This window comes from Rhipicephalus sanguineus, chromosome 4, assembly GCF_013339695.2.
Source record: "Rhipicephalus sanguineus isolate Rsan-2018 chromosome 4, BIME_Rsan_1.4, whole genome shotgun sequence".
NCBI lineage: Eukaryota > Metazoa > Arthropoda > Arachnida > Ixodida > Ixodidae > Rhipicephalus > Rhipicephalus sanguineus.
The window spans coordinates 49,580,214-49,603,237 of NC_051179.1; the positions used below are offsets into that span (position 1 = coordinate 49,580,214).

A 23,024-nucleotide genomic window follows, 5' to 3' on the forward strand; every position below is an offset into this window, starting at 1 on the left:
AAGATTTCCCATAAAATAAAAAAGGTGGGTGCTCGGGCAAATATTAGCGTGGCTTTTACGGCTTCAAACAAGCTGGAAAAACTGTGCTGGCGCAGCAACCGAACTGCACACAAAGCACGCGGCTGGGATAAAAAGAAGGTGTTGTGTACCAGCTACCCCTGTAGTGTGGAAAATGCTACGTAGGGCAAACGATGCGGTGCCTCAATGACAGGCTTAGAGAGCACAAGAACAATGTAAAGAAGGGAGACGATGGTTTGCTTTCGTGAATTGCCGCACGTGTGGGTGTTAGCCTGTTGTTGATGAATGCTCGGTTGTACGGATGCACCAACATGAAATCACGCGGTTGATTGTTGAATCGGCTACCATACATGAGCTAGGCCAAGATTGCGTCAATGCACCGTCATTGTCATTATCTAGAAAAGAATTATCATTCCTTGATGCCTCCGCATTTGCGCATGCCTGAGTGACCGCAATTTTTTCATGTATACATGTTCGATCCGGCTTCCAATAAATGATTGTTGAAAGTTAGCGCTTGTGTGTGTGTTACTCCCTGTCCCGTCCTCGTCGTTTCGGTGAACGCGCTTTACAATATGAATATGTCGCACCAACAAGGCCAAAAAATCCACCCTTGATAAGAAGGAAGTCATGACAGAAGTTACAAAAACACAGGAGAAAGCATATAGCAGTTGCTGAAGAATGTCTTTTACAAGGCGACACTTTGTCTCTCTTATTTAGCAGTTTTTCTAGCAATTGTTTTTGCAGTTAGTATGAACTCAATTAATTTCAATATGCACGTAAACTACGTACGAGCAACCAGAGCACTCGCGTGTTTGTGTGCACCGTATTTCCGCATACTTTAGCTGCAGCGTTATGACATGACAGCGGAAGACGATGCAGTCGCTCAATTTGATTTACATGTGAAAGAAAGGGCCCTTCCCAAGTGTGTCATTGTTGAAAACAATAGCGCTCGCTGGGCTGCTCGTTCCCAACGAGTAGGAAAATACAGTGTTGCTGTGTTGCTATCTCGCCTTCAAAGGCGAAGCCTGCGAGGCAACTTCTGCCTGAAGCGCGCACAGTCTCATTAGCTAAGTGGAGCGCCAAACTTGACTTGCACACGACTACATCGTTCCAGCAGTTTGCCGTAGCTGCGGCCTCCCCTCTGTATCGTCCAGACCGTTCCCCCCTCTCTCTTTTTGAGCTGAGGGAACTGCCCTGTCTCATCTGTCACTGAGAATAACCGAAACTTCACGAGCTCCTCTTCGATCGTGAGAATAGTTGATTCCAGATGCCCAGGAGGCCAAAGGCTGCGACGGACCCGCGGTAATTGAATTGAATTGATATTTATTAAGGCGAAAGCCTCATATGCCTCATCAAACGCGAAAGTTGCAACGCCGGCGGAGTCAAACCGAGTGATGCGAAAAATCATCACACGATAACGTCGACACATGACGTCATGTTGACGCCACATAACATGATGTCACATGACGACGTCATCACGCGACGTCGCTTGGTCAAAGAGGCGATCCCGGAGGCTGTGAAAAACCACGTTAGGTGCAGAAAGCTTTCGGAGTGAGGGTGGGGTGTGGGGGAGGAATCAGTATATCGACTAAGAAAAAGAAAAGAATGGCTTTCGCCTTCTAGTCGTGCTAGGTGAATGCATAAAGGACCCTGTGAGTTTTTTTTTTTTTTGCATAGATTAACAGGGCACCACAACTCATGTTTCAGACACTGTATTTACTGAGTTTTCAATGTGTTATTGCCGGTTTGTAATAGCGTCTGCTTTTTTTTCTTACAAGAGAAATGAAGGTGAATTCTGCTGCTTCAATCATTTCTATGTTCTACTTTTCAATTAAATCTATAACTACTGTGCACACAGGTACCTCCCGAACGCAGCTGAGAAAACAGATGGTCGGCCACTGCCGGTTTTTGAAAGTGTTAGAAGACAGAAGCGCGTTCGTCAGTTCACACTGCTTCAAATGCATATTGGTGTTCCAAAAGGTGGCTTACCTAAAAAAATAAGATGGACTGCGCTGAGTACCACAAACCACGCAGTTCATCTACAGCAGATTCCTATTTTCGTACTCACCGACAATGACGTCAACCAGACTTGAGGAACTTAAGACCGATCGGACGATTTATCTACGTAGATAGATGGCCGCGATATTTTTACAGCTTATCCAGAGAAACATTTTACTAGCGCATTCAGGAAAAAACACGTGCAGTGAAGCGCGCCTTACGAAATACAGCCAGAAGGCTTGAAAAAGTTTTAGTTTCTTCAGAGTTCACTGCGTCTCCTGGTGGCGGCAACTACAGAAATTGAAACTATTTGTTTGCCATCATCTACATTTATGTACAGATGAGCAACTGTAGAATAAAACCTGTCTTTAAACAGCTTGACGAGTCTACAATCTATTGTTTTAACAGGATGCAAGCGTCACACATCCGTACATACATATACACACATACGAACATATATAGACGCATACACATCCGTCCCAGACATGTTTCTCACATTCTCTGCGACGACGTAATATTTTCGCTCAATATGATGTAAGCGTTACATGCGAAAGTGGAAACAAACGGAAGTAACATCACATTAGTTTCAAAATTGACAAATCACGGGTGTCCTTGGGCATGCGCAAACGGCGGCACTGATGAGCGATGTGGTTCGCGTGTCATGCACGACAACACTCGAGAACGCGGAAGCAATAGCCACAGTAACGTATTATAATAACTGTTGGGGTTTAGCGTCCGAAAACCACGATATGATTCTGAGGGACGCCGTAGTGGAGGCCTCCGAAAATTTCGACCACCTCGGGATCTTCAACGTCGACCTACATCTAAGTACACGGGCCTCAAGCATTTCCGCCTCCATCGAAAATGCGGCCGCTGCGGCCGGGATTCGACCCCGCGACCTGCGGGTCAGCAGTCGAGCACCATAACCACTAGACCACCGTGGAGGGTGTACATTAGCGTATAAACAAGCGAATATTCGCAATTCCTAACTGATACAACCACATTTAGACATACAAAGCTCTTTAATAGGCGTAAAGGTATTCAAAATTAGGTTTAGAGATATTAGAGCACAAACAGACCACATAAAACTGTACTACGCCACATTACACTTGAAAGGCCGTAATTAATCGTTCTAAACTGGGGACTCACAGGGCAGAAATATTGAGGATAACGCACAAAAATGCCCGAAAATAAGTTAACCCCGAAGTGAGCGATATAAAAAAGCATTGCTGATCCCTCTGTCATAGGAATCGGTATTCAACGAAAGTGAAACGTGTCTTCAGAGACTTATCTGAGCGTTTTCTTGCGCATTGTTTCGCCACAAGGGACAAGGAATGAATGCTATAGCAACAAATCGTAATGTCACGCGAAGAACGGCAAGCAGCTCGAAACTTGCAACGCGCTGCTCAAGCAGAAAGGACGCACGAAAAGAAAATACGCAGGATGAGCGCGAACTAACAACTGTCACAGCTCGACAGTTAAAGCGAGCTGCCCAAACACAAAGGAGGACACACGAAACGAATGCACAAGTATTCACAGGATGAGCGCGAACTAACTGTCACAGTTGTAACTTATTTGTGTGTGAGCGGCGCGCTCCTTTTGCAAAAGCGGCCGCTGCACTGAGCGAAGTGACCTTCGTGCTCTCAAAGCAAACTTGCGGTGAGAGCGCAAGACGTACAAACCACCGCCACCACGAGATAAGCGCGCGCGCTCATCGCAACGCATGGGGCGACGACCTTTAGCGCGCCCTTCGAGCCCTTCGCGTCATCTTGCTAGTGACAACGAAAAGACGCTGAAGTGTCACCGATCTCCGAGTACCACCACCGGTAAATGGTGTATACAGATAGCTCGCCGTTGGTATGGTGAAGAACGTGCCGTCTGTGGTCGAGTTGTTTCACGCCGCGCGCTGCGGAGCGCGGGGTTGTAAGTTCGACTCCCGGTGACAGAACTTTTCTTACTAGTTTTTTTCTTTGCCATCTGTTAGTTATATATCTCGCAACGTCATATCCGTGACGGAACTATGTCAGCGGAACCGTGGTTGACTCCGGCATAAAAGACTTTCGCGTTAAAAAAAAGGAAAACCGCTGGAGTAAGAGCAGAATGTACAGACGAACAAGTTGTATGAGTAACAACTAGTGTGTCAACTGTCCGCCGCGGCGGCGTAGCGGTTACAGCGCTCGGCTGCTGACCCGAAGGTCGCAAGTTCGATCCCGGCCGCGGCGGTCGCATTTCGATGGAGGCAATATGCTAGAGGCCCGTTTAGTGTGCGATGGCAGTGCGCGTTAAAGAACACCGGATGGTCGAAATTTCCGAAGCCCGCCACTACGTCGTCCCTCATAATCATACCGTGGTTTTGAGACGTAAAACCAAAGATATTATTATTGATTTGTGTGAAACGCGCAAAGAATGTTCTGTTAGTGCATATAAAGTGGGTGGCAAGGAAGTGGCGGAAGTGATTCAAAAGCTGTGATGAACAGAACGTGTGTAATACACAGATGAGAACGTTGAGATGAAAAATCCTTGAAACGAGGCTGTCGCTGGAGCCAACGTTTCGAGAAGTTGTCTTGTTTACTTCAAGGTTGCTGCCTTGAAGAAGACAAGATTACTTGTCGAAATTTGGCTCCAGCGACAACCCTTGTTCAAAGATTTTTTATCTCTTCAAGCCTCCCCCTTCTCTTGGAACTTCTGCCTTGTGCAGATAAGAACGGTCGCTCAGATAACGTTAGTCGGAGCAGTTACGAAACAATGAAAAATCCCTTGGATGGTCACTGTACAGCAGTTTGCTGAAAAACGAGTTATAATTAAGAAAACATTCTGGTGTAGCTGCACGCTTGCTTCTTCAAAAGCCAAAATAAAAAGACAGCTGTTTACGTGGGAATGTTATTTAGTCATACGTAGAACACGTCCGTTTCTTCTTTATGAAATTTGTGATATGACACTGTTACTCCTTGTGACGTTTTTGCGAGACAAGTGGCGTTCCCAATCATCCTCCGCAAATGCTGACAACTATATCGTCTAATGAGCTGCAGCACTCTTGAAAATAACAGCCAGGACGGATTATTAGAATCACAGAAAAGAATCTGCAAATATCTTAAAATAGGCGCGAAATGTATCGACATTTGCTTTACAGTCGTTTCAAAGAGTAAAAATAAATAAGTATCGACGCCGATCGGCCTGAGTACCGTATCGAAGAAGGAAAAACACCTTGGAAAGACAAACAGCTAGGTGCATGTAGAAAATCGAATGAAAAGTCAAATATGAATGCATTGCATCCCTTAAAAGATCTTCGCACGATCCTCCCTAAACAAATGCGGAAGGTTGAGCCATATTGTACGTATTCAAGGCCAATAAGCAAAAAATTTCGCGAAACAAAGCAATTATTCAGGCAGCAAGTCATTGTAGAGAAGTATTCCAAGCGTTCTAAATAAGCGGATTTTAGAAGAACAACGCAGCTGTTGAGGCAGCAAATCATTATAAAAAAAGCATTTCAAGTATATCATCATCATCATCATCATCCAGGCTCATTATCATCATCATGTGCTTCAACCATTCCGGTTTGGTGATCGGCGCATGTCTTCTACACCAGCGAAACTTGGTGATACGTGCATAAGCGAAACGTAAATTGCTCTCTTCAAAATGTGCTTCCAAAATTTAGTACTCAATGTTTACTATTGTGGCATGACCTGAGTTGCTTATTTCAACTTTTACGTGCAGGAGGTAGAGTGCGGTTGCTCTATAACATCTTTTTCGTTGTTTCCATAGATAATATGGCACTTGTTACTGAGCGTCTGGGCAATAACATTTGGCTGCGAGAAGGTAGAGTCCATGTGGTGTATGCTGTACTGTTGTCCTTGTATGCTTTGTACTCTGTGAAATATACCGTAGGTTCTTGCTAAAGAAACTGTGAAAGTTCATTGAAAGAAGCCCTAAGGTCACACTACAATAATGTATGTAGTTATGTGCTGATTTACAGATGGCACATGCCAAATACTCACTCTAGCTGTAAGAAAACATTCTTACCGAGAAATAAATAAAAAGAAGAAGCATCTTGTTAACCACGTCATGTCATCAGTAGAGCATCTGAGCCTTTTGTGGTTCATTCACCGTTTGAAAGAAGTATGCCCCCCAAACGGGGTATTGAACGCATTTCAACGCTTAATTAGATGTGCTTCCTAACGTACACATTAATCTTTGAGTTTATCGCTCAACAATAACACGTGTTTGCGGAAAATTAAGAAAGAAACATTTTCAACCCTTCATTAGATAGATTTTGTAAATTATGAACATTATGTAAATTATGATATGTCACTCATGAACAACTCAAAAGGACAAGGGGATGCACGACACCAGGTTGATACATGAAAAAGAAAGATTGCTTGTCGAGAGGAAAGCTGCACGCTTCAGAACTGATATTATTCATAGCTAGAGAATAGAACCTATAATATTGGTTCATTTTAAAAATATACTCCGATTGGGATGTTTAATATTGTTGTTATTGTTATTCACGTAAACATATGAAAACGCCACCAAGTGAGAAGCATGAACTATGCTAGCAATTGTCTCCAAAGAGACATCACATGATAAAAAACAAACAGGACAGCATAAGACAGAAAAGGTCAGCGTTGATGTCAGACTGCTGAGCAGGTTGTCATACAAGCCGTAACAGTTTGACTGCGGCACACGATGAACATCCCCGAAAGATGGCTTGTTTGCATACTTTTTAATTTCTCGGCAATGGCTTTTTCCCCACATTATACGCGAGTAACGGATGGCTACGCAGTAATGCATTGTTCACACAGAAAAAGAAGAAAGTCCCTTCTTTCAAAAGGACATGCATAAGAGCAATTCTTCGTGCGCCGCGTTAGACCTGGACAATGGCATTGCAATGCTGAGCTCGGGCTGCTGGTTCATTCTCGACAGCGGAGGCTGCATATCGATGAGGGTAAAATTCAGAAAACCACGCAACTGGGTTTGCTGGTTTAGCGTGTTCAGAGGTGAAAGGTGTGAAGATGACACGCACGCACGCACGCACGCGCACACACACACCCACACACACACACACGCGCGCGCGCGCGCAGGCACACACGCACACACGTTCAAAATGTACTCTGAGACCTCCATTACGCCTTGCTTCATAATCAGATCATGATTCTGACACGTCCCAAGAAGCCATCACAGCTGTGGGCGACGAAATAGTGATGCAGAACCATCGATGGCACTATCGATACTATCGATAGCTGAGTCACTATCGAACTATGGATGGTAAGAAAATACTATCGATAGCGCTTTCGGTAGTAAAAATTCGATGGTACTATCGATAGTATAAAATCAACAGCACGAACGCATTGCAGAATAAACTTGGTTCCCCGCGCGCGTGGTACATAGAGGAGCCGGAGGAGCAGGCTGAAGGGCAAGAAAGTTGACATGCTTGTGTTCTTCACCGAAGTGGTTTGCTGACACATGACCATAAAGTCAAACTACTCAGCTGTAGCGGAAAGGAAGGCGTTACATGTAGTGGAACTGTGCGGCTTCAAGCTTATATTCTATTTTATGATTTCGAAATAAAAAATACCATGAACTAAGTTTGTTAATTTTGAGGTGTAACTGGTTGCTTTCGGATGTGAATTTATTGACTTACTGACGGACATATGCCGCTATTTTTACTCCGGGAATAATTTATTTCTTTTGCCAAGAATTGCTCATAATTTAAGCGAAGCTGATGGTAGGCTATTGCAAATATTTTGGCAATATGACCGGCCCACAAAACCATCTGTGAAGAAGAAGATGCGCCTCCATCCAGCAGCATCGCCAACGCTCGGCTCGCTCGGCTCGTGTTTCGGATCGCCGCTGTGCCTCTGGACGCTTCTTCTCGCTCGCTTGCCGCTGACGACCATTACGTCTTTCAACGACCAATAAACCTCTTCACATTTGGTGGAGGGTGCTGTTCATCCCCGTCGCTACACCCTGGAGCTGCGTAGCCGGACGCTACCGCCGATCATGACTGACCACGCAAACCCACCGGCGCCTTCGTCCCTGTCCGTCACCTGCACCGGGCTTCCTCGGCTCCGGGACCCAAAGGTCTTCAGCGGTGCAGATGAGACCGACGTGGAAGACTGGCTTGACCACTACGAACTGGTGAGCACGCATAATAAGTGGGATGACCCCGACAAGCTAGGCTACGTCATATTTTATCTGACTGGCGTCGCCGAATTGTGGTACAACAACCACAAACAGAACATCCCCACATGGACCGTCTTCAAGACGTCCTGCTTTGAAGTATTCGGTCGACCAGCTGTCCGCAAGCAGCGCGCAGAGCAACGCTTGCGCGTCCGCTCACAGCAGACTGGAGAAAGCTTCACAAGCTATACTGAGGACGTCGTCGACCTTTGTCGACGTGTCAACGACACCATGCCCGAAGCTGACAGGATCAAACAAATCCTGAAGGGCATTGACGATGGCGCATTCCAAATGCTCTTGGCTAGGAATCCGGGCACAGTTTCAGAAGTCGTCAGCTTGTGTCAGAGCTACGACGAGTTGAAGAAGCAGCGCGCTCTGACTCGGCAGCCTCCACGGGGTGGCGAGTCGCTGTGCAGTCTCGACACCATGCCTGACCATTCGACGTTGCTTCAGCAGGTTCGAGACTTCGTCCGCGAGGAAGTTGCCCGCCAACTTTCCTTAATGCCTATTACTCACGAGCCCTACCACCCGTCTGCCCACCCCGCTCCGCACTGTTATTTCGGAGGAGGTTGCCCACGCTGTTCCCCTTGCGCGCCGCGAGCCGCCTCCATCCAGCCCTGTTCACTACGCGCGTGCATCGGAGCCTGTGGCCGCTCCTGTCGCCTATGCGCAAGCCGTGCAGCCTGTAGCCGCGCCCCTCACGTATGCTGACGTTCTGCGTAGGCTTCCGCAACCACCTTACACTACGCACTCGCAGCCCACGCAACCGCCTGTCTATCCTTCCACTTGGGCAGCACCGACAATCGCCAATCCATGGAGGACGCCTGATAATCGACCGATTTGCTACGCCTGCTACACTCATTATTCACACCATTATCGATAATATTCCACGTGGTTGTGACGGTGAAGAATGCTGCAACAAGACTGAGAAATACGGAGCTCTTAATTTGCGCGGTATCGTGCTCAGAAAATCAAAACTCAACATACAAGCGATACAGGCTGCGCACTGGTAACGGCGAGAAGAGTCGTCGGCCGTCGAGTAATCTGATCATCGGGGAAAGCGTCGTCTTTTGTACATCAGTCATCGAACTTTGCAGCGTTATCGCTTGTGCTCGCGTAAGCTGTGGAATAAACTTGACTTTTCGCGTCCGGCGCGTAATTTTAACAAAATAATCTCATACAATCGTGAAGCTTCTCAAACATTACGGCGCGGTCTGCGTCAAACGTTGCTAACAGTCTTTGTGGGTGGCACCCGAATGCATCAAAACAAAGCAGTAAACACGCGTGCCAGTAATGTCGCTAGTAATATTAACCATGGTACTACCGATTGCAGTATCGATAGTTTGTCGATAGTAGTACTATCGATAGTTTGTCTACACTATCGATAGTTTCAAAAGAACTATCGATGTTATCGATAGTCAATTTACCGATAGTTCTGTATCACTACGACGAAAGCATTGAAGTGATCGATGTTAACAGACTTGCACAAACGGCTGTCGGCAGTGATGTCGCATATCGCACAAGAGTGACTGACTGTGACGGTGTGTGTGTGCTCCCTGTCTCTTTTTGTCCCCCAGGTCGCGGGATCAAATCCCAGCCGCGACGGCCGCATTTGGATGGAGGCGGAATGCCGGAGGCCCCTGTGTTTAAATTTAGGTGTACGTTAAAGAACGCCAGGTGGTCGAAACTTCCGGAACCCTTTACTATACGGCGTCTCTCATAATCATATGGTGGTTTTATGAAGTAAAACCCCCAACAATTATTATTAACTTTCAGACTGCCCCTTCGCTTTCTCCAGGGTAGGATAGCGCACCGGTTATTCGGAACTGTTTAACTTACATGCCTTTTCCATCTCTCCTGTTTCCTTCCCTCGTGCATGGGCTGCGAACTATGGCTTCAAGTATACTTCACGAACACCTCTGCTAGCCGCACCGGTAATTCGCCGACAGTGCAGCCAGTGGGCACTGCGGCAGTGAGGAAACCATTCAACACGTCATCATTCTCTTCTCTACAGCTCCCAGAGAGAGACCGTCGCGACACGCTTCCACGAGCAGCCGCTTTCTGAGCAATTAAATCTCGGAGTGCCGGAAGGTACGGCCATGACGTCAGAAGGAGAGGAAGGCGCTGCAGAAGTTTCTACAAGCAACTCGTCTAGTTGAACGACTCGTACAGTCTAGCGTTTTTAATCGCGTGTATCTTTGTGGGCGTGGTATTGCTTACGCGGAAGAAACGACACGTAGAACAACAATTTTCGCCGCCCCTCGCCCCCTCGACACGTGTAATAAGTGCAGCGATACTCGGCGGCGGCGCTTCTCACCAACCGATGTGCTCCTCTGCCTCGTGATGTAGAGATCGCGCTAGCGCTGTTATCAGCAGTTGTCCTTCGGACTCGCTATGGGCCCACGCGTGTAGTTCGCTCGAAGAAGAACAGCGGGAAATGAAGGGCCGCCAACGCGCACAGAAGCGCGTATCGGCGCGAATGTGAAAGATCCATTTTAGGGGCGAAGCTCCTTAGGGTGTGGGTAGTTCCCTCCTCTGTAGTAGTATGTATGTAGCCAGCTCTAGTTTAATGAATTACTCACTAGATGGCGTTTCATGTATTTCTTAGAGCTCTAGTTTAATGAAGTGCTCACTAGATGGCGTTTCATGTATTTCTTAGAGTTGCTGTTTAAAGATGACAGATGGCGCTTGTATAATGCGAATGGCGCATGTCATTGGATGCCTGCGATCGTAAAAGGCGCTCGCTCGTGGCGCGCTTTCTTTTTCGCTCGGGAGCGGATACTTTCCCTGCATTTCACCGATCACAAAGCGGTGATAATGAAGGGACCACGTAAACCAACAGTACAATAAAAGTTGATGTTTAATATATACACGGTGTTTCACACTCTTTATATGATGTACTGGGCGAATTTCACGGAAGAGTTTCACAGTTTACCGACGATTCCTACCGGAGCTTCGCTCCACTCATTATCATTCACCCCATGGATATGCTGTGATTTTTTTTTACCAGATGGCGTCAACACGTGGTATTTTTGCAAGCTGACAGCTGGACCAATAAGCCATGCATGCTAGTTAAACGCCGAGTCGAAACCCTCGCTTTGAAGTGAACGAAAGAAAGGGAAGAGACCAAAAGGCCTGTCTTTTTTCCTTTTCTCATCATGACCGATCCTATAGAGGCAACGGAGCCATTCCTTAGAGTAAACTTCAGCAAATCGCGATGCTGGACATAACGGTGTAGAAAAAGCCTGAAGGCCCGTTGACAAAAAGCATGACCGAAAAAAGCTTTCTAAATTCGGTCCCACATAAGGAAGCAAATATTGATCGCTGTCCTTCAACTGTCACCTCATTCGTCAATACTAATCGCGATTACTCCAGGAACGCCAGACTACGCACGACGCGCGGTGCCACTATAGCCGCGCATGCAGTCGCCTCCGTGACAGCGCGAAACGCTCCGGGCTTACAGCCGTACACGCCATGAGCGACCGACCGCGCTTATAGACTAAGTCGATGTCGCGTGGTTGTCCAGTCGACCAGCTCGATAAGACCTTGGTCTCTCCGAAAAAAAACGCCGGGTCGCAAATCTCGGTCGCACGCGCACCGTGAGCAAACCTGCTCTCCGCGCCGCATACGTCGGCACATGAGCGCTCGCACTGACACACACACGCGCTCAAAGGCACGCACGCACGCACGCACGTCAGGGCTGGCTTTAAGAGTTGTGGACGTTCGCCTATGTTGACCAAGAACATCGATTCGCATCGAGCGAGCCGCATATATAGGGAACACCCGACTGAAGGCCTCTTTAAACGACCTGTCGGACAATTCGCCGTGCGCTGCAAATAATTATGCCTCGTCTTTCCCTGTACAGTCGAAATTGTGAGGGAGAAGGACAACTGTGCAGTAAAAAGAAACAAGTCCATTGTGTGGGGCATTTCTCTTTGCGAATTGAAAAGAGATAGAGAGGAAAAAAACACGTAGTTTTGCGCTGAACAGCCGTACGTCTATTCTATGTTCCTAAAGCTGGCGTGAGCTCCCTGGTCTGCTCCTTTTTCTTCTCTTTGAGCAGCGTGTCCAGATGGTTGTACATAAAGTTTTATTACATAGCGCTCGAAACCATGCGTATACTTACTTCCGAAATGTCCCCTTTTTACTTTTTTTGTTTTTTGTCAGTACAGGTTTTTCTTTTAAGTGTGAGATAATCAGCGTTTCTTGGTTGTCTGACGCGCTTACGTAGGATAAAGTGCCAATACATCTCTATTACTTTAGCTAGAGATGATTACGTAAAATATCGTGTAACGCACTTCGCGGGGATGTCTCAGAACCCCGCAGGGTTTGTATTAGCGAAGCAATTCGTACATCAGGGGCACTTGAGCGTGAATGAAATCCCGCCGCAGTGGCTTAGTGGTGATGGTGCTCGACTGCTGACCCGAAGATCGCGGGATGGCGACCGCATTTTCGATGTAGGCTTAATGCTAGCGGCCAGTGTGCTTACATTTAGGGGCACGTTAAAGAACCCCAGGTGGTCGAAGTTTGCGGAGCCCTCCACTACTGCATCTCTCATAATCATATCGTGGTTTTGGCACGCAAAACCCGGATTGTTATTATTATATTCTATTGTGTATGTGGCAACGTTCTTTTGTCATGAGGGTTAGATAGCGCATAACTTGGAAGGTTTCGCACAGTGTGTCTCTAGCTACTTCATTTCATTTATAAGCAAAAAAACTTTTAATAAATAAAGGTAAACGAAAGAAAGAATAATAACACTGACGCTACGGTGCACGTTCGGATACCAGCATTTAAAAGAGGGTAAAAATACGAGAAAACAACAATCAATGTGAATCACAGCATACGATCGCTTCAAGTATGTTGATCTCATATGTTCCCGTATAAATTAAAACAAAAACTATCCTTGTCTTGAAACCTTCCTTTTCAAGGCCGCTAACTGGCCATGGTACGAGTAACGACCCAAGCGACACTGTTTGATCACCTAGAACGCGAAGCTATTGCCTTTTCTGCGTATTTATACAGGGAGCAATCAACACGTACACTCCGTAATATTTCCTGCAAGACGTGTTAACGCCTCCGAAAAAAAAAAGAATTTAGCTTAAAAACAATAACGAAAAGAAAAGTTTATTGAGGTGGATGAAAATGAATCGGGGAAGCCGCGGTGACTGGAGGGGCCCTACGACAACACGAGGTGTACAAGAACCGACAAAATAGACATGGTGACAGAAAAAGAAAAAGAAAGATATAGAGATAGGACGACGGGCTGATGCGAGGTCGGGATTGGGGCCGAGACCCTGATCAAGACAAATTGGCGGGCATCGTGTAGCCGACCGCGAAGCCGAAGCCGGAAGGACGCAGATGGGTCTGAGAACGCCCACAGTGCGAGCACTAGCAGGCATACGTCAAAGAAGTTGAACCAAGCCAAGTTCCGCGGAAACTTGCCGCAAAGTTAGACGAAGGACTGCAGCAAATGATCCCGGGTTTGGTGGAAAGCAAACGAAACGATGACTCTATGAGCGGCTCAAATGCCGATAGTGAGCGAGAGAGAGAGAAGAAGAAGAAGAAGAGGAAGCAGATGGGATGGGAAGGGCAGGAAAGTCAATTAAAAGGGTGAAAAGTTCACAAACGAATCATTTGATTCACGTCGAATAACAACAATGTTACTGTTGTAACAGCGGCTAGCCAGTCTCAGTCAATCTTAGTCGATACTAGCCAGTAGTTATGATCAGCTAGCTGAAACGAGCCATCACCAGCGATCATTTCGCAACCCAATACCACCAGCAACCATTTAGCCGCCATTAGAAAACACATTACGCTCTTAGAAAACAGACATTAGCCATCGTTCATCCAACAGTGACACGCATTGAACCTGTGCTAACGAGTGCAGGATTACTAATATACGAGTGAATTCGGTAGATGAACTTCAGTGGTTGCCCCGCCTTCGCGATCGGACAAAATTTTTTTTAAGAATAGGACGTCGGGGTAGACACAGAGGCAACCTCCACACTGACCAACAGGGGAAATTGATAGATAGATAGATAGATAGATAGATAGATAGATAGATAGATAGATAGATAGATAGATAGATAGATAGATAGATAGATAGATAGATAGATAGATAGATAGATAGATAGATAGATAGATAGATAGATAGATAGATAGATAGATAGATAGATAGATAGATAGATAGATAGATAGATAGATAGCACACGGGGGTACCATCACAGTTGGTCACTATTGCCGTGTGGCTGTCCCTGTGCGATATCACTTGCGGGTTACAACACACACCGTTTCAGACTAAGCCGCGCCGCGTGTGCATCTACATTGTAATTAGGAACCGAGACAGGCACTTGGACCCCCTCAGGTGCAATAGCTGATGAGGTGGCCATTCCAAGGTGGCCTGCTTTGATACTGGTCGTTCACCAAAGCGAGCTAGCCCAATTGCGACCGATTTTCTCTTCACTTACATGTCAGCGAAGGAAGACAGTGAATTTACTTTCAACCTTCAGAGCAAAAAAAACTTAACCATGAAGAGATCAAATTGAAAGCACCACCGAAAGTATACTAACCACGAGAAAGTGAAACTACTCATCATGTGAACGTTGAGCTCCTTCTGGTTGACCCGTTAGCTGGCCTTTGGATCGTGTATAATATCCTCTACCGTCTTCTTTAAAACTCTCTTTCTTCCCTTAAAACTTTTCTCTTTTTTTCGTCATCTGTCACTGCTAAAGCTCACCTACATTCATACGCACGAATCTTTTTCTTTCATATTTCCAGAACTACATTGCTTTTTTTTTTCTTCCCATTATACGCTTGTGGTAAGGCGGGCTGTCTTCAACCATTAAGCCAACATATTCTTTCTGTCGACATTATGGCGCGAACCGAAAAAACAAAATGCGTTGAAGGACTCACCGCGACCAGGTTAATGGAACTCTGAACTACAGGCTTTCTGGCGGAATGCACACTTGTTTATTCGCGTATGTGTATTTACGTACTCTAATTAAGATATATGCTATTATTCTCACAGTTATGTGTATAACTGACTTATTTCAATTACACTTTGTTTATACTATTAGGCTGTTTTAATTGTTTAACAAATATGCGTATGTTCAATAAGCAAATTTATAACATTAATTGCGGTAATTGTTTAGCAGCAAGTGACTGGAACTCCTGGCACGTTTTTTCTGGTATAAATAATTTCTAAGAGAGCTCCTTACGCCTTCTATGACTTCTGAACCACCTCCTGTATATAAACATCTGGTAACTTTGTCATTGCCATAATAAAAATAGGATTCTGATTCTGACGGTTGAATGCGTGGTCCTGCTCACGGAAGGTTTCGTGAACGCCCGAACGCTTTGTAACAACTGGTATGCGGGCCTCTTATGTTAGCGCATTTAACAATGATGACTTCAGCAGGCCATGAATAAAGAGCTGTTATGACAAAAGAATGCATTCAGACTTTACAGGGCTTTAAGACGAACTGGCTGGTATGGATACATCTCGAAGAATGACAGCGCTACAAAACACGGACGAGAAAATCGACGCCCATCCCGCCGTGTGTTCTTTTCTCGACAGTGTTTTGCAGGACTGTTTTTTTCTTCGAGATGTACCCACCTATAGCCACATGTTTAAAAGCAGCGGTTTAACAACGTTGTGGTGGCAGGTACATTCCACATTAGTTAAACATCAGAATGTCTAATCCAACTGAAGACATAAATAACTACTAATCTGTGAACGCTCCGTGCACTCTCTGAAGCAGATTGTTGTTTTTATGTGTTCACCGCATACGCAAACAATTTTTTTTATGTCTGCAGGAAACAACTTGTTCAGTTTCTAAGCCGCGTGATATCTCTTAGATTGCAAGGCACACGGGTGACGAATATGGTAAATGTTGTTTTCCTCTAACTTCACGCCTTATTTGCTCTGCTGGGCGGCCGATCTTGACAATACCTAGGTGACGACGTTGAGCGAGCCAATCACGCGAGGTACAAAAAGAGATCAAAAGTGAGTAACAAGGAAGAAGAAGTTATGACGATTGCTAAAGAGTACAGTGCAGTAATTAGGTAACCTTAAGCGATGAATCTACCGGTGCATAAATATTATGCCGTACAAAATAGAAAAAGGAACGCTACAAATGATTTCTTTTACACAGGAATTAGAAAGTGCTACTAAAAATAGTTTCGAAACATCTATGAGGCCTTTAAACTCGTCCTTTTTATGCGCAAGTACACCACTGGTCCACGTTACACGAATACGCACGCATGTCACAAGATAATAAATAGAAAAGAATATTATTTCATTGCATCCTTTCTTTATCCAATACCTGTGCAGTGCCGCCATCAAACCAAAAATAGGCCAAAACACACGCGCTTCTACATGGCACAGAACGCAGGAAAGCCCCGAAACCTTTTCTTAGACAACTTGTTTACTATGGGTAATGCTGTCCTTGTGTAGAGGTGTAAAGCATGTTTTGTAAAAATTGGAACAATAATTTGTTACCATAATTAATAACATCGTCATTCCGTGTCATCTCCACGCGTCATATCATTATTAATGGGTTTGCTGAACCATTTACATCCGGGAGAAACTCGCTTCGACGTATAAAGAACGCTATTATAAGCAATGCGCGAAGTTTCCGGAGAATAAAATTAGAACTTCGAGATATCAAACGCGTTGAATTATCTACCTTGTACACTACTGGATTATGCGAAGAAGCTGAAGCGCGAATGTGTACGAACTAGAATAAAAGAAACAAAAGTGTGATCTTGTCACAGCTTTCCGTGGGCGTCAGTGTCTGTTGAGGTTACGGAACGCCCCTCCCCCTCCTCCCTCATTTTTAAAAGCTCCACTGCCTTTATTTGTTTTTTAAGTCATTAGGATATTCGGGAATATTAACCATTTGTAAATATTAGAACAACTACGTAGCTACAGATTAGCCGGTGCAACGAAGTCATGTCGCTTTTAACGACGCGTCTTGCCTACATGATCGCATACCGCAGCGATCACTCCAGGCTCGCAGCCGATTCTTAACGCCGAAATGTCTTACGAGTCAAACAGCTGTTGTTTACGAAATCTTAATTTTGATATTTGATTCCGAAAGTGTCTCTGCTTCTTTTCCTTTTTGCCGACAGGTGCATCTGGACACACTCTAGAGACGCGTCACAGTTACTGACGTCAGTTGAGACGATGTAAACATTTAGAATGTCAAGGTATGGCTGAGTCGCGTGGGAGGATAACTTTGTCTATGTTCCCGCCAAATGTTTATGAGGAATACGGTAGCGACGCCGCACATTAGATAAGAGATGATGTTTTTTATAATTTACTTGAGTATCACAGACGATAAGATAAACTGATACTTTAGTTTGTTCAGCTTTGTGGTGCGTTTTGAGTGTATTTTGTATCTTCCGCGTACTTTGTACACCCCTTTGTTCTTCCACGTACTATGCATTTTCGATGGAGGCGAAAATGTTTGAGGCCCGTGTACTTAGATTTAGGTGCACGTTAAAGAACCCCAGGTGGTCGAAATTTCCGGAGCCCTCCACTACGGCGTCTCTCATAATCATATCTTGGTTTTGGGACGTTAAACCCCAGATATTATTATTATATTATTCCACGTACTAATCCAGTGTAACACGCCAGGCATACCCGAGGCAAACCTTTCCATTACTGCTTAATGAACAAATCTCTTATCTCTATGAGATACACCGAGAACGACATAAACCGTAAAGAATAGCTGATAAGTTGGAAAACAAAAAAAAAAAAACTCTACGTCACGCGCAGTTCATCACCTTCGCAACCACACACGCTATGTTTACTTTTTTTTTAAGAGAATGCGTTTCCACACGAAGAAGCAATGCCTCGCTTTTCACGAGTTCACATGCTCGCTATCCTTTCAATCCCACGCGGTTCACACGCAGTCAATCGGCTGAACAAAGGCCGACAATATATATATTTTTTTCATAGCACAACAACCTCACACGATTTCCGTTCTAGCAAACGATATGTATATATCGCCGGACACCAGCACATTTAATCGTGCAGCCAATACATAATTTATTACGCAGGGCATCGCGTGACTGCACTGAACGTGCCGTTCATTTTGTATGTGACGAAAGAGACATGGCGTACTGGTAACTTGTCAACTCTATATACTTTGTTATTATTCAAAGCACGACATTCATTACGAACGCAATAAATGGGACTAGTTGGTGTCCATTGCGGTTGTCTCGCGTTGCGTGTTACAGCAGGTAAACAAAAAAAAGAGGTGGGAATATGTTAACACAAGCGAAGATATCAAAGAGTGAGCTACCGAACCTTTTTTGTTTTATTCGTAGGGAAGTGGATGTTTTGTATACGACGGGCAATGGATGATGTCAGAAGCATCGTAAACATTGCAAAGCCAAATGGGTATCCCCGAAGAATTTTTCTTTCTGTGTAACGCACAGCGCGAGACAATTACAAGATCCTTCGATCTCAATGTTAAGCCACAATGACACTGTCACAGTACACAAAGGCCGATGATAACTCGCGTCTTACGCAAGTTGCTCGAAGAACAAACAGCTGCATTCATGCTGCTCCCGGAGTTTATCAGTCATCCCGATTCTACTACATGACAACAGTTTTTCGCTAAAAGAAAGGCAGTCACATTGTTAAGACTACGCTGCACGATGAAATTTAGGTCTATACTGTACAGAAAGTCGACGTCATTCTTAAATAGCGCTCGCTCAGAAAAAGGAAACCAACCTTCAGCTTGATCCCTGAGTAGCGCGAAACAAATTAGTGTAGATCACCGACGATTGTTGGTCTATATATCAAAGTACGACCTGCAGTCACCCGCAGGGATCGTGGAAAGGTGGGTGGGGGGGGGGGGGGGGGGGGGAGAAGCCTTGTACGTATGCAGCCACATGCAGAAAGAAAGCTTCTTCGGGCACAGCTGTGCACTCGGACCGCGTGCGACGACAGATCTGGAAAAAAAAAAAATGCGCGCAGAGCGCATATTCTCTTGACGCAGAACAGCGATTGTTCTGGACCTCCAACGCGTCGACGCATGTGCCCCCAGCACACAGGCCCGTGCCAGAAGAAGAATTCGAGGAGCTTCGCAGGCGAGACAAGCCCAGAAAACAAGGGGGGAAAGTGCCCACGTGTGCGTGTTGCGGTTGTCGTCGTCGCATGCAGCTGAAGCAAAAAGGAAAGGAGGGCAGGTGCGTGGCGGAAGCTGCTTTCTCTGCCTCGTGGCATCGCGAAATACCTCGTGTTGTTGTCGACCGCAAGACATGTTGGCGGCTGTTGTGGATTGTGTGAGTGTTGTGACAGAGACAGAGAGAGAGAGAGAGAGGACGGTCCTACCTGTGCAGCAGTAGCAAGCTCCTTATGTACCACACGAGTCTTTACTTTTTTGGCGCCGGCTGCCCAGCGCGACGCGGCGGCCGCGTACTGAGGCGGGCACTCTACGAGAAGCACTTTGCGGCGCGGCGGCGGGGCGGGCGGTCTGCTGTTGCTGCGTGCGGGGACAAGTGGTGCGGCGTGGTTGAGGCAGCGGTTGTTGTTGTTGTGCATGGTGGTGCGGGTGCGGGTGACAGGTTGCGGCAGCGTCAACAAGCCCTCGGGCGTTTCGCACCTTCATGGCCGCCGGAATGGAGAGCGTCGAGGTGGGCTTGCGCAGGTGTTTGAAGTGGCGCAGCGCCCCATTGATGCGCATTGAGTCGGCCGCGATCTCGGCGATCTCGTTGTCCCGGTGCAGCTGGCGCAGCGACGTGGTGAGCGGCGCGCCCGCCGCCTGGTGCGACGACGGCTGCTGCTGCGACGACGACGCCGGCAGCAGGCCCGCGTCTGTCGCGCTGCAGCGCACGCTCTCGCGGGACACCGTGCGCGTGAGGAACGAGTGCTCCAACCGCGCGCTCAGACCCAGCCGCGTGTGCGGGGTCCATAGGTGGGGGCGCTGCTGCGAGGGCGCCGCTGGCTCGCACGCCGCGCGGCCCTGCAGGGGGCGCCCCGCCCGGGGCGCCCCACGCGGACGCGCGGCGAAACCCGCCCCCGCCGTCCTCGCCTCCACCGTCGACGTCGTAGCCCGGGCAGCACTCGTCCTCCTCGCTGACTCCCGGTCCGGTGAACTGCACCACCTGGATCTGCGGCCCGATCTCCGGGCACGACCGATAGTTCGGCGGCGCGGGAGGTTCGAGCGTCTTGAACTCGACCAGGGGCAGCGACCGCTCCGGCTCCGAGTGCATCCGGCCCAGCACCAGCACGGGCTTGCCGGACGACCCGGACGCCTGGTGCTGCAAGCTGCGGATACGGCCAGTCGGGAGGCTCGGGCGGCGGCTGCGGCTGGGGTGGCTGCGTCGGCGCCGCGTGGTGGTTGTTGTTGTTGTTCGTGGCGGCAGCGGCGTTGTTGTTGGAGCCCGGCAGGAAGTCGTCGTCCACGGCGGGCGTCACCATGACCAGGGACATGCTGGACGGGGGCGACTGGGCTGCGCCAACGGGCGGCTGCGCCGCGCTGCTGCTGCTCTGAGGCGTGGTTCCGGGCACCGCTCTCGCGGCCGCCGCCGAGTTTCTTGGCTGCGGTTCCCGACGCCCTCGCTCGCTGGGCCCGTGGGCGGCCTCCGTAGGGCCGAAGGCTCGAGGCCTAACCCAGGTCTAGCTGCTGGCTCGGCACCTTCACCTGCTTTGGCTGGGTTTTCGCCGCCACCTCAGCCGACAGCTGCCTCAGAGCTGCTGGCATCTGCGAAATTGAAAAAAAAGAAAGGAACATTAAGCGCACACATCGACCGTCTGCATAGTCATTCATCGCTGTTAGCTTAAAAATACTGACACTTATGTTGCTAGGTAACCAAGCTCGACTATCCATAGTTAAGAGAAGGGACCTACTCGCATCACTTTGCTTGCGATTCCTGTGCCCAATGAATTCACTACTTCATTTAGTTCCTTAGCAAATGTGTGTATACGGGACATGAACACCGTGAGCTATGCTAGCCACCCTACTTAGGCTTCGCCGTGCAGTAGAGTGTCAAGTAGAAACAATGCTGAGTCATCTCAACAAACGGGACGGGACTTCACTAAAGCGCGCTAAACAGTACAGCATGTCTACAATTCACACTGAAAGTCTAATACCGAAAATCTCAGCCTATCGAATAAACCTAGCACAGGCTGACCGATTTCAAAACTTTCGTCTTCATGATCGCTCAAAGCTCAGGTGCTTTTCGTCTACTAGGATAACGAACGACAGAATTTGTGTATTCAAATATTGAGCATGACTTATTAAAACACACTTTGTAATCTTTTTTCTTAAGAAATCGTTCGCTTTAGCACGAATGAAAAATAATGTAGTAGCGAGACATAGAATATGCTTTAGCGATGTTATACAATGCTTCGTTAAAACTTGGGTGCTCGTGTTGGTTATAGCATTCCACTGGCTTATCCCACTGTTTATAGCACGGACTCCGCACGCGGGTGCCATACCTTCGAGCATAATCGATCAAAGAGTAGGGTTTATGTAGTAGTTTTAGCAAAGTCAAGCTTTGGAAGAGTTGGTTACGCATAGTACTAAGGAAACGGCGCGACTTCTTCAGACGGGAGAATAAGTCAAATGGAACTGGTATGCATAACCAAATAGCCCGAAGCTTGACTTTACCAAGTTACATTTCTAGTACTTCAAGGCAGCGCTTGTACCCGTCGTTCCCTTTGGTTTTGTTCCCGTATGAAGAAGTCGCGCTGTTTCCTTACTACCAGTATTTTTCGCCTATAACACAAAAACAACAAAATACACCCATTTAATATTTTCCGTGCTACGATCAATAAATCATAAGTAATGTTTTTCTTTTTCTATAGTGAAATATGACCGGGACTCGGCATTACCTAGGAGCTTTGCAAACATTGCAGTTCTTCCGTGAGATTGAAATACATACAAAGAACGAAAGCTCGCTTCCGCGCTCTTCAAAAAAAAAAAGGAAAAAGAAAAACAAAGAAAGTTTGTAGACTTCGCAAGCACGCTTACCGTTAGCTTCTCTGCATGTCCCTTCGTTTTTGGCGAGAACTTCAGTATGCTAATACAGTAGGATCATTTCCATCTCTGTTTCATGACACTGCAGGGATGAATTGAATTTGTACTACACGCTGTTCTATAAAGTGCCGTAGTGGTTGCCTTCGAATAGTTTTTACCAATTTACTGACAGTTACTTACACAGTGCTCATTTCTCGCCTTGAAAAAAAAAAAAAAGACCCGTCAATGCTTAAATGAAGTTGCACATTAAAGATCTCCAGGTTGTCATAATTATTCCGGAGTGTCTCACTACGGCGAACCACGTAATTATATTGTGGTTTTGGTGCTTAAACCACAGAATTTGACTTGGAAGTGTCCATTTCGGTTGCACATAGCAAGAAAGGTCACGGTCACTAAATTCTCAGCGCTGACCAACTTAATGAATCGTCGTTATAAGAAACAATAAGCTCACAACTGACTGAACTGTTTGGTTTAACCGACTCATTAAACGTTTTCGTCGCACTGCGTGGTGGGACAGGACACGAAGAATGAAGTGGGACAAACAGGATAAGTGTCGCGTCCCACCATGCGGTTTGACCAAAAGCAAAACTTACCAACTCGCCCAACTTTCTACGCTACTTACTCACTTAACGTGCTGCCAGGACAATGTTGCGGTGGCTTGGGGGGGGGGGGGGGGGAGGAGGATGGTTTTGTTTTAATTTGTTACGACTGCTTACGGCAGGCGCTGCAATACCATTGTTTCTAACTTTATCGACTCGTGTTCTCTGAAAACAATTCTATTCTGATGAAGCAGCTGAACCGAAGGAGCCGAAATCAAGCTTAGAACTTAGT

At 46.7% G+C, this 23,024-nt stretch overlaps 1 protein-coding gene across 4 annotated transcripts in view; it reads right to left on the reverse strand.

Moving 5' to 3' along the window:
• LOC119389938 (small conductance calcium-activated potassium channel protein) overlaps positions 1-20,813 on the reverse strand; it is a 257,296-nt gene extending 236,483 nt beyond the window's left edge. For 2 of the 4 annotated variants that reach the window (XM_037657391.2, XM_037657390.2), the window contains exon 1: positions 19,544-20,006. In XM_037657391.2, the coding sequence (XP_037513319.1) occupies positions 19,544-19,753 (210 nt within the window). In that variant the 5' untranslated portion in view covers positions 19,754-20,006. Of the gene's footprint in view, positions 1-19,543 lie in introns of all 4 variants that reach the window. The other 2 variants (XM_037657388.2, XM_037657389.2) reach the window with 2 other exon arrangements.
• Between the last annotated feature and the right edge of the window lie 2,211 nt (positions 20,814-23,024).